Source organism: Indicator indicator, chromosome 14 (genome assembly GCF_027791375.1).
Source record: "Indicator indicator isolate 239-I01 chromosome 14, UM_Iind_1.1, whole genome shotgun sequence".
Lineage (NCBI taxonomy): Eukaryota > Metazoa > Chordata > Aves > Piciformes > Indicatoridae > Indicator > Indicator indicator.
Window position 1 is genome coordinate 8073129 of NC_072023.1, and position 16991 is coordinate 8090119.

A 16991-nucleotide genomic window follows, 5' to 3' on the forward strand; every position below is an offset into this window, starting at 1 on the left:
TAATTATCTTTGTGCTCTCTTGCTAGAGCTGACTATCCTGACACCTTTGCTTCCACTGATAGGACCACAGACATCCTGCTGTCCTGAGAAGAATGCCCCAGGTCTTTCAGCCACCTCCTCACAGCAGCTCACATCTCTGACAAGTGATACCCAGCACATTCCTGCATTCCAAGATGCAATGGCCTCAGTGACATCTTCCCACAGGGCTATGCTCTTCCATCTCTTGGAAACTCTGCCCAGAAATGCCTCGACAGCAGCACACCTGTGCCTGCACATACCAGCAGTGAGGACGTGCTGGTTGCTACCACAGCCAAACAAGCCTTGGGCATTTTTATTGCCCAGAAACTTAGAGCATATCTTCCAGGTTGAGCAGGAGAAGAGGGGTGGGCCAAGTGCCACAGGCAAGCTTTTGAAATGTAAAACTGTAAGAAAGAATCCCAACGTGACAAAAAGGGGACTGTCAGTGCATTTAAATACTCTTCCAGAGACACCTGGTATTTATCTCCACTATGTTTGTCTCAGCAAAGGGGAGATGTTGGCACAGGCACTAACACTAGCTTCAGAGGCTTGCAGCAGCTCCCCTGCTTTACTTCCTTCCCCTGCCCCTCCCTCTGACACTGCAGAGGAAAGGACAGAAGGGAGTTGTCCCTAGCACAGTGCTCAGTCTCTCCCCCTGCCTGTGGGGAACAGGAAAAAGAAAACACAGGGACACAATTCATCATAGCACAAGGACAAGGGGGCTGACTGGTTGCAATGGTGGTCACTTGGCTGTGCTCAGCCACTGATACAGGCAATGGGATCGAGGGCACCAGCAGCAAGTTTGCAGATGACACCAAGCTGAGTGGTGCTGTTGATATGCCAGAGGGATGGGATGTCATCCAGAGGGATGGGATGTCATCCAGAGGGATGGGATGTCATCCAGAGGGACCTGGACAAGCTGGAGAGGTGGGCCCAGGTGAACCTCGTGAGGTTCACAGAATCAACCAGGTTGCAGGTATCTCTGGAGATATTCAAGACCTGCTTGGGTGAGTTCCTGTGTGACCTGGTATAGGTGATCCTGCTCTGGCAGGGGGGTTGGACTGGATGATCTCAGGAGGTCCCTTCCAGCCCCTAACATTCTGTGATTCTGTGATTGTGTAAAGGGACCTCCAAGATCACCAAGTGCAACCAATCACCTAACCCTAACTAATCAAGTAGACCATGGCACTAAGTGCTTCATCCAGGCTGCTCTTAGACATCTCCAGGGACATTGATCCACCACCTCCCTGCACAGCCCATTCCAGTTGCCAATCTACCTTGCTGTGAGGAACTTCTTTCTAAGCTCAAGCCTAAACTTTCCCCTGCACAGCTTGAGACTATGTCCTCTTGTTCTGTTGCTGGTTGCCTGGGAGAAGAGTCCAACCCCCACCTGGCTGCAACAAGAGCAAGTGCAAGGTTCTACACCTGGGCTGGAACAATCCAGAGCTCCAGCAGCTGTGTCCTGCTTACGATGGGGACACCAGAACTGGACACAGTATTCGAGGTGGGGGTCTCACAAGTGCAGGGTAGAGGGGAAGAATCACCTGCTCTAAACAGACCTCCCCAGCCTGTCCTCCCTCCTTGCAGCCTTCAGAGGACATTCTTCCACAGGAAGCTGCCCTTGACCCAGGAATTGGAGCACATTTTACGTTTTGCAATCTGCATATGATCAGGATTCACATCTCACACCCAGCCAGAGAATCCCTGATGTGACAGCTGAAGGAAATCAAATGAAGTGCCAATCCCCTTTCATTTTTCAGTAAAATAACCCCCATATGGGAGAAAACACAGTTTCCCCAGACATCTGTCACACATTCCAGAAAAATGCATTACAGGCATGCCACTGAGTGAGAAATAGCTTTTTAAAAGTTAAAAAGCTATTGGATATTTAAAGGATGTGTAACATAGCACAATATGCTGGGAATGCATTCCAAAGGAATAACAACACTGCAAAGATAATGTGGAGGAATGCAGTTAATTCTGTGCTTTGAAAAAAAATAAATATCTCAGGCTATGGAGGATGTTTGGTGTGGGGTTTTTGTTCTGTTGGGTTTTCTTTTTTTTAAGTATCTATTTTCAATAGTTAATTATAGTATTGTAGGGGAAACTGAGGCTCCAGCAAGAGCTGAACTACATGGTAGAAGGCTGTGTGCAGCAACACTGATAACACTAATTTTAATGAATCCCACCCAAGCTTTTCTCCCTTACAACACTCTGTTTCATTTACTTAGAGCTTCACCTAACCTGACAGCTTAAACTAAAATTTCCAGAGCAGGAATTACTTTTTTTTTTTTTTTTTTTTAGGGAAAAAAATGAAACTAAGCTGAATTTCAACAGTTGAAAAATGTTTTGTCTGTGCAGAAGCATTAGAGAATGTTTTTGAGTAGCACTTGTTGCTGGATGCTCTGAAATGCTGCTTCCACACTGGGTACCCAGGAAGCCTGAAACCTCTTTTGCTCATTCCCTAACAACCCCTCCAAATGGAGATAAGTTAGCATCTGCCATGGGCAAAAAACAAACAAACCAAGAAGATAAATTGTGCTTTGAATATGCTCAGGAGAGACTGTTTTGATATGAATCACAGAATCACACACAGAATCAATAAGGTTGGAAAAGACCTCAAGGATCATGACTCAAGACAGAAATTAAGACAGAATTAAGGATGAGTATGGAACCTTGGTTTTTCCCTCTTCACACTGCCTTTTGCAACACAATCTTTCACTGCACATTCATGTGGGTTTATTTTCCCACAGGATCCCTGCATCCACAGAGAAGGATGGCATCCAGTGAAGACAGTGATGTGATGCCTGTTTAGCCAATGGGTCTTGCAGAGGTTTGCTGGCAGCAGGGAAACAGAAATAAGCAGGAATGCAAAGTGTGCAGGCTCCAGGGCTGGGACATTACTTCACCCCCACCATCCACACATGGAGTGCTTCTTGCTGCAGCCTGAGTCCTTCAGACCTTCCAGCCTGCCTCCACTTCAGCTTACTGCCCCAGACTTAGTCAGCTTCTTCCCATCCAGATCCTAACCTTCCCCATTCAGGTTACTTGCCCCCATTAACCTTGCTCAGCCCACCCAGTTCCCATTCCTTGCTTCTGCCATCACTCTCCAGTGCCACCCCTCTAGTGGGCAAACATCTGATGGATAAGCTTTCTACCTTAGCTTCCTGCTGGCTGCCTCTGGATTTATTTTCCTTCTTGGCTTCTCAGTCTCCCATTACAGTATCTTTCCTAGGCTTTTTGCCTGGTCCCTCCCCTCTAAACCCTCATATTAAAATTCCATTAAGGGATAATAAGAGTGTTACAATGGGAAATGCTGGGCAGCTTGGCTTCTGTGTGCATGGCCCTTGTATGAACCATGGGGCTTCAGAGATCCTGCTGGGCAAGGGATGAAGGAAAAATGTTACTCAGCATCCAGCAAGGAGGAAACCATGCATCATCAGGAGGTTGCCCATGCAGGGAAAGACAACAGAGTCAACCTTTAAGATATAGAAACTAGGAGGCTATAGCATGGGACAAATAAAATGCTTATAGGAAAACCAGTGAGAAGACTGCTGCCTTCAAAGCCTTTGGAGTGGCCTACCACTTAGAGCTTCCCCCAGTCACTAAAATTCCAGTTCCAAAGAGGGCTCCAGATAGGAAAACAAGAGCAGTTGCCAGTACAGAGACTGTTAAAGACAGGGTCAACAAGTAGAGAGAAGAGAGGAACAAACTGCAAAGCAGGAAAGGATTCTACTCCATCAAGGAAACTAATCAGAGAGGAGCCACATGGAAAGAAAGAAAAAAAAAAAAGGCAAGAAAAAGAATTGCCTTAAGGAAAAAAAATAACATCCTTCATCAAGAAATATCACTGTTGGCCAGCAGCACTGAGCATCAGGCAGTACCAAAGGCAATATATTATTACTGTTGCACTTCTATGAGTGTGCCTTTTTTAATATAATTCCCTTGTGACACAAACATTTTCAAGGCCTGGCCTGAATTTCACACATGGACAAGGCAGAGCCACCAGATCTATCAACAGATGAAGCAAAAACTACATCACGAGTTGGTAAACACAAGAACAAAACCAAGGAACTAAAAATTGTAACACACCACAAAGCACACTCTCCTCAAATATTCTTTAGCTTAATTGTTGCTAGCAATGCTGGTCACCAGTGCCTGCTAGCTGGCAAATGGTCTCTAGTACATTCTCTGGAAAATGAGGACATTGCATTCTTGGGTGGACTTACTGCTGCACTAGAGAGAGTTCTTGGCTGAGAAGCAAGATGCAGGATAGAGGCAAATGCAGGAAGCACCTTTTTGAGTGTGTGAGTGATGGGGCAAGGCAGGTTTGCCACACACCCTCCTCATGGTGTTTTAGTGCCCTCCCAAACAAGAAGCAGGGCTTGGAAGGCAAACAGAGATTTTGGATCTCCAGTTTGAGAGATTATCGACCTCTGCATGGAAGAAAATATTTTTCCACTTTCAGATATTGAGCTCCTGCCTCTTCCATGCCACAAAACAGAACAGCTGCTGTTTGTTACAAACTGCCTATTTCAACAGAGAGGTTGATGTTTTATCATGTGTTTTCTTTCCAGTCCTTCCCTTCTCCTTGCCTGTTGAGGCAAATCTCATAGCTAGCATTACAAGGAGTGGATTCAGCAGCTCTCTCCTGGAAGAATTTGTACTGATGTTAGCCCTTTTCTTCCATGACTCTGAGAACTGAAATCCCACAAGAGGCACATTCGATTCACTCTACCTCTCAAGACATCCAGTTTCTCCAAGCTACATGCAATCCAAAAGCCCTTGTGGTATTTCAGCATTTATGCTACTCTGGGGAGGCAGCAGCAAACAAAACCAAGTTATTAAAGATGAAACATCTCACACAAAGGTTTAGGGTTCAAGAACAAGGCTGAGACAGCAGTGCTGTTTCAACTTTGGTAAGCAAATCCTTGAACACCTTGCCCAGCTTCCAAGCTGGGGCACAGGGCCAGGAGACCACAGCCACACAGCTCACAGCCAGCATGCTGAGCTCACATCTGGCTGCATTGGCCCACAAGAGCCAGCCCTGGTAAGCAGGGATTTGTAGAGACACAGCTACCTCTCAGGAGGACCAGGGACAGCCCCTCCAGCAGCATGTCTCACCCAAACTAGTCCAGGGAGTGTTCACTTAGCACCCTGTTTCTGCTACAGGGTGGACACATCCCTTGGACCCTGCTCCCCTGTGATCAGCACAGTACTCCTGCATATGACAGCTTGGTATGGGGATGTCAGGGATGCCACTTGCATGTTGGAGGTCACAGGAAGATAGCTGCTGACCTGAGAACAAAATGCTCTGGATGTGGATAAGAATTAGCAGCAATCCCACCCCCATCATGTAGCAATCCCTTCCACAGATAGAGGAAACCTGCTGTTTGCACAGATAAGCTCTTGCACCTCTGCCTTTTGCCTCCTAACTCAGCCAATGAGTTATGTCCCTTGTTTAAGTCCTACCTTCAGACCTTCCCTTTAACTCCTGACCATTCCTCCCAGGAAGCCTGTTGCCCATGATATTGGCTAAAAAGGGCACTTTACAGAAAGAGCCAATTCAAGGGCAGCAGCAATCAACACAGAGAGGCTGCTAGCAGTGAAACTCAGGAGTGACAGCAAGGGAAGACAGAAAAAAAAAAAAAAGGAGAGGAAAAAATGACAGACTGCCACAGATGGAGAAAGGAGAGGGGAGAGACAGGGTGGCTAGTCACAGGAGGGGCTGCTGGAGGAGTTGTGGGGACTTGGCAGCTCCGAATCACACTTGAGGAGGGGGAGCAACAGCAGCTTTTATAGACTCGAGCACGGTAGGCGATGACGAGGGGAGACTGGGGGAGAGAAAACTAAAGAAAGAAAGGATAAGCAAAGAGTGTGGTTGAGTATCATTAGCGAGGACAGATTTCTTCCTTCTCCTGGATGAGCTGCAGTACATAAGTGTAAATGGCACCATTGTCTCAGGGGACAGATGGTCACCTACATCACAGCTCCTCCCATCCCCTGTCCTGCCCGAGGGAATTGCTCCCCTCCCCTGATCTGCACTGATGCAACGTGCAGGGAGAAAGCTGGAGAAAGGGAAGGCAGGGATGGGCATCCTGCAGGCAAGAAGGCTAAGCAATCCATCTCAATCCCCACCAACTGACCTTGTAGTCAGGGTTGGGCTAGTGAGAGTTGTTCCAATCACAGCACTGCACTTCAGCACCCCAGATCAGCCAACTCATCCAACCACCCATGCAGGTATTCTAGCCAGAGGGTTATGCTGCTGTCACACCACCTCCTTACTCACTTCAGCAGCCCTTGATGGCAGCCACTGAAGATCAAGAGCTCCTGCTGATTCTCTATCGGCCTCCTTTGATACCATTGATTACACAGATTTGTTGAGATGCCTGCCAAGCTCAGCAGGAATTTGCAGTGTGGTGTCAGAGTAGATGTTCCCAACCTTGATAACCTCCACTTATCACTCTCCCTCAGTTTCTGTCTTACATCTTCATAATCACACTTCATCTCTTCTTTTACAAGTTCAGTGGCACTTTCAGCTAACTTCCTTGCTCCCCCTCCCACTGTCTTGGCCTCCTTGCCTAGCTGCTGGTCTCAACTCTGCTGTTCTCTCCAACCAAATAAAAACCATCCTCCTGGGCTAGCCTGTCCTCACCTCCAAAGCTTTTCCTGAAATGATCCCTGCTTATTTCAGCAGCAATGCTCAGAGCTCCCTCCAGGGAAGGGAGGCAGGCAGGGCAGCAGAGCCTGCAGCATCCCTTCCATGATGGAGGTGCACGGCTGCCAAGAGGCAGCACAGTACAAGCCTGTGGCCCAAGGAACAGCAGCGACCAAGAGCACAGCAAGCCCAGTTCATCAACCACAGCCATCCATTTTAACAGCCTTGGGTGCTTCCCACCACTGCTCAGCCTTCCTCCCACTGTCCCTGCCAGCAAGAGGCTGCTAACCCCATTTCAGAGAAGCACACTTCAAACACGACCTCCTTTGACCCTGCCCCATGGCAGTCAGTGGAGCACAGGAGAGGCAGTGGCATGGAAATGTGCAAGGGACTTGGGGAAGTGGCTGGCCAAGGTGTTCTGGGCCAACCAGAACCAGTGGGCAAAGGGAGCACAGGACAGAAGCAGACATGATCTTATGCCTGCTCCATCTTATGCCAGGCTGCAGCCCTCCTACACCTTCATCTTCCAAAAACATTGTCTTTCTAGGACTATAAAGATCTTCCCATCTTAGAGATTGACAGCTTGGCAGATTCTTTGCTCCTGTTCTTTGCATAGGTCTGAAAGGGGGCAAGTTTTTCACACAATCTTTCCTCCTGGGATCAACTGCAACTCTGTTAACCTTTCCTCACCTGAAGGAGCTCCTGTCAAGTAGTGCAACACAGCAAACTCAGCTGGTTTCAGGTCCTTTCCCACAGTCTGGGGTGGGAAGAGTGAAGTCCTCAAATAGGCAGCTGGTCAATTTGTTAGTGGTTAATTGCATTATTTAATTCACATTGTTATGACAGAACATGCAATTAGAGGTCTGGTCAGAGTATTTCATAGGTCTTAAACTCAAAATGAGTATTTTTATTGCCCTTTCTGTTTCTCCAAGAGCCCCCTCTGGCTCCCCCACACGCCCTGCTCCGGTGTTCACCAAGGCTGAAAAAGGCAAACTGACCATTTTTCAGAGAGTAAATGCTTCTTATCTCCAAGGCAAAATACATTCCAGTGAATAAACACAATATGCTCCAGAAAGGGTTTTCAGCATTTGCTTCTGTTCAGCAATGCACTTTGCAGAGGGATGGGCTGGTCCCACAAAGAAGGCACTGCTACCACCCTCACATTCAGCTGAGCACATCACCTCTCTCCCTTGGCCTGGCAGCACCACATACCCTCTAGGATGCCATGAACCATACTTTGCACTGGACAGCACTTCACTAAATGACAAGACCAGACCAATATTCCCAACACAGCCTGAGGAGAGCATCAGCTGGTGCAAATAGGTCTGTTCTCACTAGGCATAGCAGAATAACAATGATTTATATCCCCTACTTTCTCCCACCTTCTTCCCCACACTTTCCACACTAAATGACCAGAAATCCAGGAATCATATTGAGAACCTCATACAAAGCTGTTGCAGTGAGAATCCTAGCCCCATTTTCCTAGGGCATGAAGCATTAAGAGGTCTTTTATTGCTTTTGGCAGATATTGGGGAAACTGGGCAGTACATCATACACCCAGCCAAAATAATACCCTTCTCCTAAACCACAGACTCCCCTCAGTATTTTGCAGTTCTCCTTTCCTCCAATATTAGGATCTATCCTAACACAGAAAATTGCCAGAGCTTTGCGTGAAGACAATAGATATGCACTAAGACTTTTTTTTTTAACCTTTGTTTCCCAGTTTGTTAGACCCTATGGATATCAAAGCTTCAGACAGAGCTCTGTTTGGGTTTGTGCTGTTGTCCTGGCTTGGTTTCTAAACCATGGTCTTTGATGTCTCAGTATAAAAACCTCCAGAAAATCAGCTAAAGAGATGAGAGAGGCAGATATCCTGTCTCACCATTTGTGCTTAGATACATAGGGCCAGCTTGCAAGCCAGCCAAATTTAGACCTCATCTCTTTAGACCTGCCCACTTGTGTGGAATTGTGTGCATCTCCCACCACACAACTCCAGACAAGTTCTTACAGAATGCAAGCATGCAAATCCCTTCCAAACTACCCATGCTTTGCATGCCACTAGTGCCAATGCACAAGTTTAAATTGCATTTACACCACATCTGACCATGCAGATGATGCCTTTCAACTTCCATCATAAACTTGCACTTCAGGTGACCCACACTAGAGAAACTCCTTTGTCACACTAGATTTGCAGAGTCAGCTTCCTCCCTGCTCCTTGTGCAGGTCCTGAGCACTATCCTGCCACCTGCCTCTGCCTACTAATCACAAAGTGGGAAACAGGGCTTCTAGCTGAGGAAAGAAGCTGGAATTTACAGAGCTAATTTTTCCCAATCCAGAGTGCAGGTGGAAGGTATGCACTCCCCCTCTTCCCACAGAACTAAGACTGCTCAATATTTTATCATGGAACCACTGCAATGATCAGAATGCACCATTTCCATAACCAAACCTGCTCACTGCCTTTCCCTTGGCTTCCTTCAGCAGCACCTGGGGAGCTAAACAGCACAGCAACTGTAAAGGCAGCCCAGGATGCCAGCCAACAATGCCTGCACCCCGCTTTTCAGAAACCATCTCTTTAGTAAAGAGAAGAAAAGAGGCACCTCTAGAGAGCAGTTTTGCCTTCTGAAGGGAGGGGTTAAGTTAAGGGTGCTGAATTTCCTCCTATAGATGTTAGTCTGTAAAATATCTATGAAGAGAGACTGGATAGCTGGGCTTCAGGTAAAGTTAGATGAGGTGAACCCCAGCCAGATTTATTCTCAGAATTAACAGGAAAATTAAGGGTCAGTTGACAAGAGCAGGAAATGCCTGCTTTAAAGCACATTGTTAACACAGGAATAGTTGGAAACAGTTTGGTCCTGAGGAGATGGTCTTGTTGGCCTGGTTCATGCATTGCCTTCAAATATTAATCAAGTTTATGGACAATTTGCTTATTAAAAGTCACTCTTATTTGTTACTGGCAAACCGTTACACCAGCAGGAAGCTTGGCAGACTGACAGAAAACCCAGCAGGATCTAAAGCAGCCTTGCCCCCTTTTCAAGCCTGAAAAGCATTCAGTTCAGCACATGCCTAGGGGAACACTGACACCATACATCCAGCTCAGTTTCCTCACACTACAGGAGGGACTGTAAAGTTGATTTAACATTTTGTGAAGTCCAGAGAGGTGAGATAATCTCTTACACAGAAGTGGGGAGGAATTATTTTCCACTTGCTGGATCTTGGGTGTACAGAGCTGTGTTGGCTGAAAGGAGGTCTGCAGAGTTGTGTAATCAACAGAAATCAATCCATTCCTAGGGGCACAGCAGCAGCATCTGCTTGATTACCTGGAATGATACAAAGCTATCACAAGTCCTCAAATAAGTGCCAGACACTTACATGTCTTCTGAGCTAGATTTGCAAAGAGAGACAGGAGAGATCCATCTTTAAAATGGAGCAGCACAAACAACATCTGCATTTTAGTGTTTTCCAGATACTCACCAAAAAAAGCTATTACCACTCACCCCAAGAGTGGAAAACCATGATCCCTAGGTCTTCAAGAACAATGAGTGCTGCTTAACATTCATAAGTCACTCAATTTTTTTATGTATTATTATACCTTCTGGTGACATTTTGCAAGCTTTCCTCTACTTACTAGAGAGGTAGGAATCATTTTTATTATTATTTATACACACATATAAATAAATGTGCACGTGGACAAAAAAAGGTAAACCTCATCAGGGGATTACAGTAGCTCAGGCCTTAAGACAGACATTTATTGCAAGACTTGCAATAAATTTGCAGCTGATGTTTGCTTATTAACTAATTACATCCAGTTGTTATGAAAACTGCATCCAGGGTTTAACAGTACATAAGGTAAGAGCTTACAACAGAAACAAGCACAACATATCACAGGATCTGCACGTAACATTTCACTCACACAAAAACAAATTGCCCAAACTGCTATTTGAGCAGCGTGTAACACATAAAGCAGCTCATAATTCAAAACTTAATGAGAAAAAGATTTGTTGGCCCCTTGGCCATGTGGGTTTGGCAGCACAGAGTCCCCATGCACCATGGCATCACCTGCTCAATCTTACCAAGACAAGCATCAATTACCAATCCGCACACACACCACTTTCTCTGCTCCTCCAGTATCTGATTCTCCATTCTACTCCCATAGGGCAATACCAGCATGAAACACCTCTGCTGCCATCAACAGCCCCCCTATACCCTAGATGTATATACACATATACATCTGTGGCACCAGGCATGGAAGAGCTGGTGAGTAAATCTGTAGGTTTTCTCAGTTCCTCATCAACATAGAATCATAAAACAACAGAATTGGTTTTGGTTGGAAGAGACCTTTAAGACCATCAAGTCCAATCGTTACCCCAATACTGCTAGGTCACCACTAAGCCATGTCTCTAACATCTACATGCTTTAAATACCTCCAAGGATGGTGACTCCACCACATCCCTGGGCAGCCTGTTCCAGTCCTTTACAACCCTTTCCATCAAGATTTTTTTTTTTCCCTAATGTCCAACCAAAACCTGCCTTGGCATAACTTGAGGCTGTTGCCTCTTGTCCTGTTGCTTGTTACTCAGGAGAAGAGACTGACACCCACCTTGCTACAACTTCCTTTCAGGTATTTGTAAAGAGTGATAAAATCTTCCCTCAGCCTCCTTTACTCTAGGCTAAACAAATTCAATTCTTTCACCCACCCCTCAATAAAACTTGTGCTCTAGATCCTTCACCATCTTCATTGTCCTTCTTCGACACACTCCAGCACCTCAATGTCCTCCTTGTAGCGAGAGGTCCAAAACTAAATACAGCATTCAAGATGTGCCCTCACCAGTGCTGAGTGGAGAGGTACAATCAGTGCCCTAGTCCTGCTGGCCACACTATTTCTGATATAAACCAGGATTCTGTTAGCCTTCTTGGCCACCTGGGAACACTGCTGGCTCGTATTTAGCCACCTATTAACCAACACTCCCAGATCCTCTTGCACCAGGCAACTTTTCAGCCCCTCTTCTCCAAGTCTGTAGCATTGAAAGGGTTGAACATGCCCGTGACCAGTGCTGTTTCCTTGTGCACTAAGCACGTGGCCCAAGCCAATAGAGATGCCAGTGCAAGTTACAGAAGCATGCTAGGACTTTTAGGGACAGATACAAAGGCAAAGCCCTACTTGGAGGAAGCTTAAAGCTGAAGAGCTACAAGGCAGCTCCTCAGTACACGTAAGCAGTCATACTAGCTCTGAGAAACCACCCAGCTCTATACTCAATAAAACACAGCTCCTGGTACTAAAAATTAAGTGCATATATAAGCTTTTGCACAACTGGGACTTAACCTGCTGCTCCTGCACCACTGAAATCAACTGGAAATGCAAGATTTTACTGCCTGAGAGCAAAAGAGAAGCCCAAATGGTCAACACTATTCACAAATGAGGGAAAAGGGGCTGGTGTAGAACAAAAAGCAAGCAAATGACAGTGCTGAACTGCAGAGCCTGTCTCGTTACTGCTGCAGTTTGGGCATTGATTTTTTTTAATGGCACATTTCACTCTTCCTCTGCCATGTCAATATTATAGATATGACAGTAAAGGGAAGTCTGCACCTCCTGGAAAGAGTTTCTTGTAAAGAAGGGCTCAGAAGACAAACCAAATCTATTGCTTCTGACCTTAGGGGTGGAGGAATTGCAAAGTCTTTCTGGAGTCAAACAGCGATGCAGACACCTAAGCATCTCTCTCAATCTTCTCATAATTTGCAAAGTGCATGAGAACCTGTGTGTAAGGTGCCATGTGGCAGGCCCTTTCTTTAGTCCCAAACACTTTGTAAATTCTACCTATATCTAACAAGGCTGTTTGCCCTGGTGAGACCACACCTGCAATACTGTGTCCAGTTTTGGGCTCCCCAGTTCAAGAGAGGCAGAGACCTGCTGGAGAGAGTCCAACAGAGAGCCACAAGGGTGGTTAGGGGACTTGAGCATCTCCCCTATGAAGAGAGACTGAGAGCCCTGGGGCTGTTTAGTCTTGAGAAGACTGAGAGGGGATCTGATCAACGTCTATCAATATCAATATCAGGTGCAGAGACTCAAGCTCCTTTCGGTGGTGTGCACTAATAAGACAAGAAACAGTGGGTTCAGGCTTGGACATAGAAGATTTCACCTCAACATGAGAAGAAACTTCTTTACAGTGAGGGTGACAAAGCACTGGAACAGGCTGCCCAGGGAGGTTGTGGAGTCTCCTTCTCTGGAGACTTTCAAAACCCACCTGGATGCATTCCTGTGTGGACTACCCTAAGTGATGCTGCTCTGGCAGGGGGGGGTGGACTCAGTGATCTCTGGAGGTCCCTTCCAACCTCTAATGTACTGTGATATAATATTATTATATATGTGATATATATGTGTACTATGATATAATACTATTATATGTGGTACAATAATAGTATTAACAATGTCTGCTGAAGTATTCATTTACACTGTATGCAAAGCCACCTCAGAAACATCTGATCAGCCAAACTTCAAAACAACATCAGGCTCCTCTCACCACGAGCACAATGGCAAAAAGCTCAGTAAACACTCCCTTTGGGGACAAACACCACAAGTTTCACATGGAACATAGTCCTCATCTTAAAAAGGAGTTAGAGTCTACAATTCTTGCAGTAACAACATCTAGTTGTGCCTCTAGAAGGGATTTTCAAGTAGGGATATAAGCCATGCTTTCTCTTCTTACTGCACTGCAGCAAAGGAATGTGGCAGTTGTTTAATAGCACATAACAAAACTGCAGGACTGCTCATGGAAGGAAAAATAATCTTCAGGGGAGGGGGCTTTAAGTAAGTTGAATGCAATTACCTAAATTGCAATTTGGTGGCTAATGACCTTGTCCTTACAGAAATTGCTCCACTATCTGTAACAATCAGAGCTTCCCGTTTAAGTCTCTTTGACAGCATTTCCATAAGAATGATTAGCAAGCTCTGGCCTAGTAGAAAGTCACCAAGAAGATTAACTGGCTTTCACTTAATGCCCCAGCTTTTTCACTGAACCTTCAGGAAAGCCCAGGTGTTGCCCTGTGACAGTGACTCAGCCTGCCACTGCTCGCTGGAGACTCAATATCCAAATGTAACAGAGGTAAGAACTTCAGACAGGGAAAAAGCAAGCAAGCACATAAATTCTTAGAAGACACAATCTGACTTTCACAGAAGCATTCCTTAGGAAAGGGGCTCAATCCCAGCCAAGGATGAGGCCATGGTGAGTGATCTGCTTCCCAGGTCACAGAACTGCAACATTTCTAAGGTGCTATGAAAAAGAAGAAAAAAAAAAAAAAAGATGCCAAAAACCTGCAATAAACCTTCAGGGTGCAGAAACAACCCCTTATTTGAAAGAAAGTATATGAAATAATTACTTACTGACTGGCCCATTCAAAATGAGGACTACAGAGGTGGAGAGAGAACTAAAAGAGATGTACCCTCGCCGTTCAGTCCCTGCCTTTCAAACAAGCTCCTAACTTCAGACAGCTGAGCTGAAATCACAGCTCTGGAACAACCCTTTCAAAAGGTTCCCAGCAGCCCCACCACTGCCATTCACCCCATGTCACACACAGCTGGACACAGGTGATTGCATGAGGCTTTTTTAATTTCCTTCTATAGCTTCTACTATGAAAAACATTCTCTTCAGTGTCAAATGCCATGAATGTCTGAGGGTTAAAGCACAAGTAACATTCAAACATTGAAATGGGCATATAGTGCCAAGTTCATTGAATAACACAGCTCCAACACTTTGATACCTAGCAAGGAGCTTGTCCTAAACTGGAAGGACTGTTTTGACCAACTTTTTAGACAAAAAGTAAAGTGTTATAGGAACTTCTTCCTCCACAGCTTCCTTCCCCTGTCCAACAGCAAATCTTCATCCCAAACCCAAGCTGTTACTCTTCTTTCATTTTCTGAATCCAGCATTTGCAACAAGACATACATTTTGTCTGCTTTACTCTGAGCCCACCATATGCTGGTGGGGACAAGATTCCCAGGACATAGTAACTAGTTCAGACGCACAGCTGATGACTGAAAAGCAATCTATAATTTAATACAAAGTTTTAAAATTTTAAGGAGTAGCTGCTAAAAAGGAAAGCAGGAAACCTAAATCTCTAACAAGTTCCCAGTCATAACCTGCACTTGAGACTACAACACCTTTTTAAGGGGTTCTGAACTTTAGAGCTCAGACCTGAAACCCAAAACTTTTACTCCCTCTGAAATTAAAAGAAACCTCCACCTTCATCAGTCATCTAAGGTCGTCTGTGACTGCTGACAGAACCTCGAGGCTTCATCCAGGGTTTGGCTCTTGAAACTCAAAAGGCTCTTGAAAACATTTTGTGAGTTTGTGCTGTATGCTCAGACACTCAGATTTCATCTAGAAACCAATGCATCAAAACCACAGCAAGCATCCTTATAGACAATACCTACTAAACCAGCAACTAGGAAATTCCCAGGGAGAAAACACCAGCACTTGAGATTTCTGTCCAGAAAAAGGTTCAAGTAAAACTTTACACCCACCTCTCTGATGAGTCATTAATCTTCCTCCCTATTTGAAGTGTCTCATGGTCCAAAAAGCAGCAAATGCCTTCCTCCTGGTTTTTGTATTGCATCAGGCTCAAGGGCCCCAGCTTCCCAGCAGCCTCAGTGTTAATGAGTGGTGCAGGTGGTCAGCATTTGCACTGATGGGTTGCAGGGGCCTCCTTGTCATCAAGGCACTAAGTGTGATCAGTGACACATGTGTCATTTCTGACCTCTCATGAGAAGGAAGGATGTGTTCTCATCCTGGAGGTCTTCCCCAGGGGCTCAGCATCAAACTATGAGCACATATCCTCATTTATTCTTGCCTAGGCAGCTTGGCAAGACATCAGCAGGACAGTGATGTGTGCTTGGTGGAAAGGCAAGGGCTCCCCCAGGTATTCTTGCAGCTGAGGTCCAGAAGTGGTGGTTCTCTCACCAAGGGCAAGGCAAGCTCTCACTAAAGCCTGTACACTCAGAGAGAGGAGACACCGTTGCCATTCATGGCAGCCTGTCAACAAGATCCTGGGCTAGCAACTCCCACTCTGTCCCACGGTAGAGGCAAAAAGAGAGGTGGGAAAGGGAAGACCAGGACTTTCCCTCATACTTGCCCTCATCTCTCCCCTCCCCCAGCCTCCTGTGGCTGGGGCCTGTCAGCAGCTCTCTCTGAAGTCCTCTCTTTCATAATCAGCTTCTTTTGATCACACACTAGAACAGCTGAGGTTCTGTTTAAATGCAAGCAAGGAACAAAGCAGGTCATTAAATATGTCATTGCTTACCTGCCAGGAGGACAGGGAGAGGAAAAGATGAGGCAGGAGGGAGCAAGAGGCAGGGAAGGAGAAGGGGCACCTCAGAAAGGATATGGGTTGCACACCATTTTGATGCACCAGTTTCGTGGGCTGGTGGTCTGCTTTAAGCAGAAGAAGACAACAGGGGCCAAGTCAGGGTAAGGGACGTCAGGGTCTGGTGGAGAGGTGACTTCCTCATCTTCTCCCAGCTCTGGGGAGGAAGGTGGCTGCTCCGGAGGTGTTTGCTGCTCTGAGACCCCCAGATCCACAGGCTCCAGTGAGCAGACAGCAGAGGTGTGAGGGGGCTGTGGGCCTGTGGGCCAGGTGGAAGGATGCTGGGGGATGTATTCTGCCATGCCAGCCAGAAGAGAGAACCCCTAGAAAGGAGTGGAGAAGGAGAAATTAAAGCCACATGAAGAATCAGCAGCAAGAGTGCAGCACACCCATGGTCTTCAGCGAGTTTGGAGCATGGGAGAGCTGTAGGACTGATGGCTCTGACAATGATAAACCATGGCCACACTTTGTGCTGAAGCAATTTAAGCAAAACTCTTCTGCCAGTCCCTCTCTCCACCGAGACTCCTCTCACTAGTCATTTCCATCACTATTCAAATCACCCCTGCAGCTCCTGAGATGCCCTGGCATGGTGCTGTACCACCTCAGGTGATGGTACCAAGGCTTCTGGAGAGAGCCTGAACACCTCAACAGAGCATTGGGCTTTGGAATGGCATGAGCCCATCCTGACACAACACAGCCACCCTTCCCTCACAGTCCCTCATGCTGTCCTGCCACCCCAAGTTCAGCTCTGCTGCCCACCCAGGAACACACTAGGCTGGCCTTGTGCCATGCCAATTGTTGACCAGGCTCCTTCAGACTGATACTGGCAAATGCACATCAAACCCATACAGAACAGCCACTCCTTTAAACAAGGAGCTGCAATGCAAACTAGAATGGATTAAATATTAAGCATCCCTATACTGGAGCTTACAGAGCTCTCCTTTTGTCAGGGCACTGGAAG

General features: G+C 46.2%; 1 protein-coding gene across 1 annotated transcript in view; it reads right to left on the reverse strand.

Annotated features, from left to right (window-relative positions):
• The window catches only part of CACNA1I (calcium voltage-gated channel subunit alpha1 I), a 166041-nt gene extending 149709 nt beyond the window's left edge, over nt 1-16332 (reverse strand). The window contains exon 1 of the mRNA XM_054386678.1: nt 16052-16332. Coding sequence (XP_054242653.1) covers nt 16052-16332 — 281 coding nt within the window. The remainder of the gene's footprint in view (nt 1-16051) is intronic.
• Between the last annotated feature and the right edge of the window lie 659 nt (nt 16333-16991).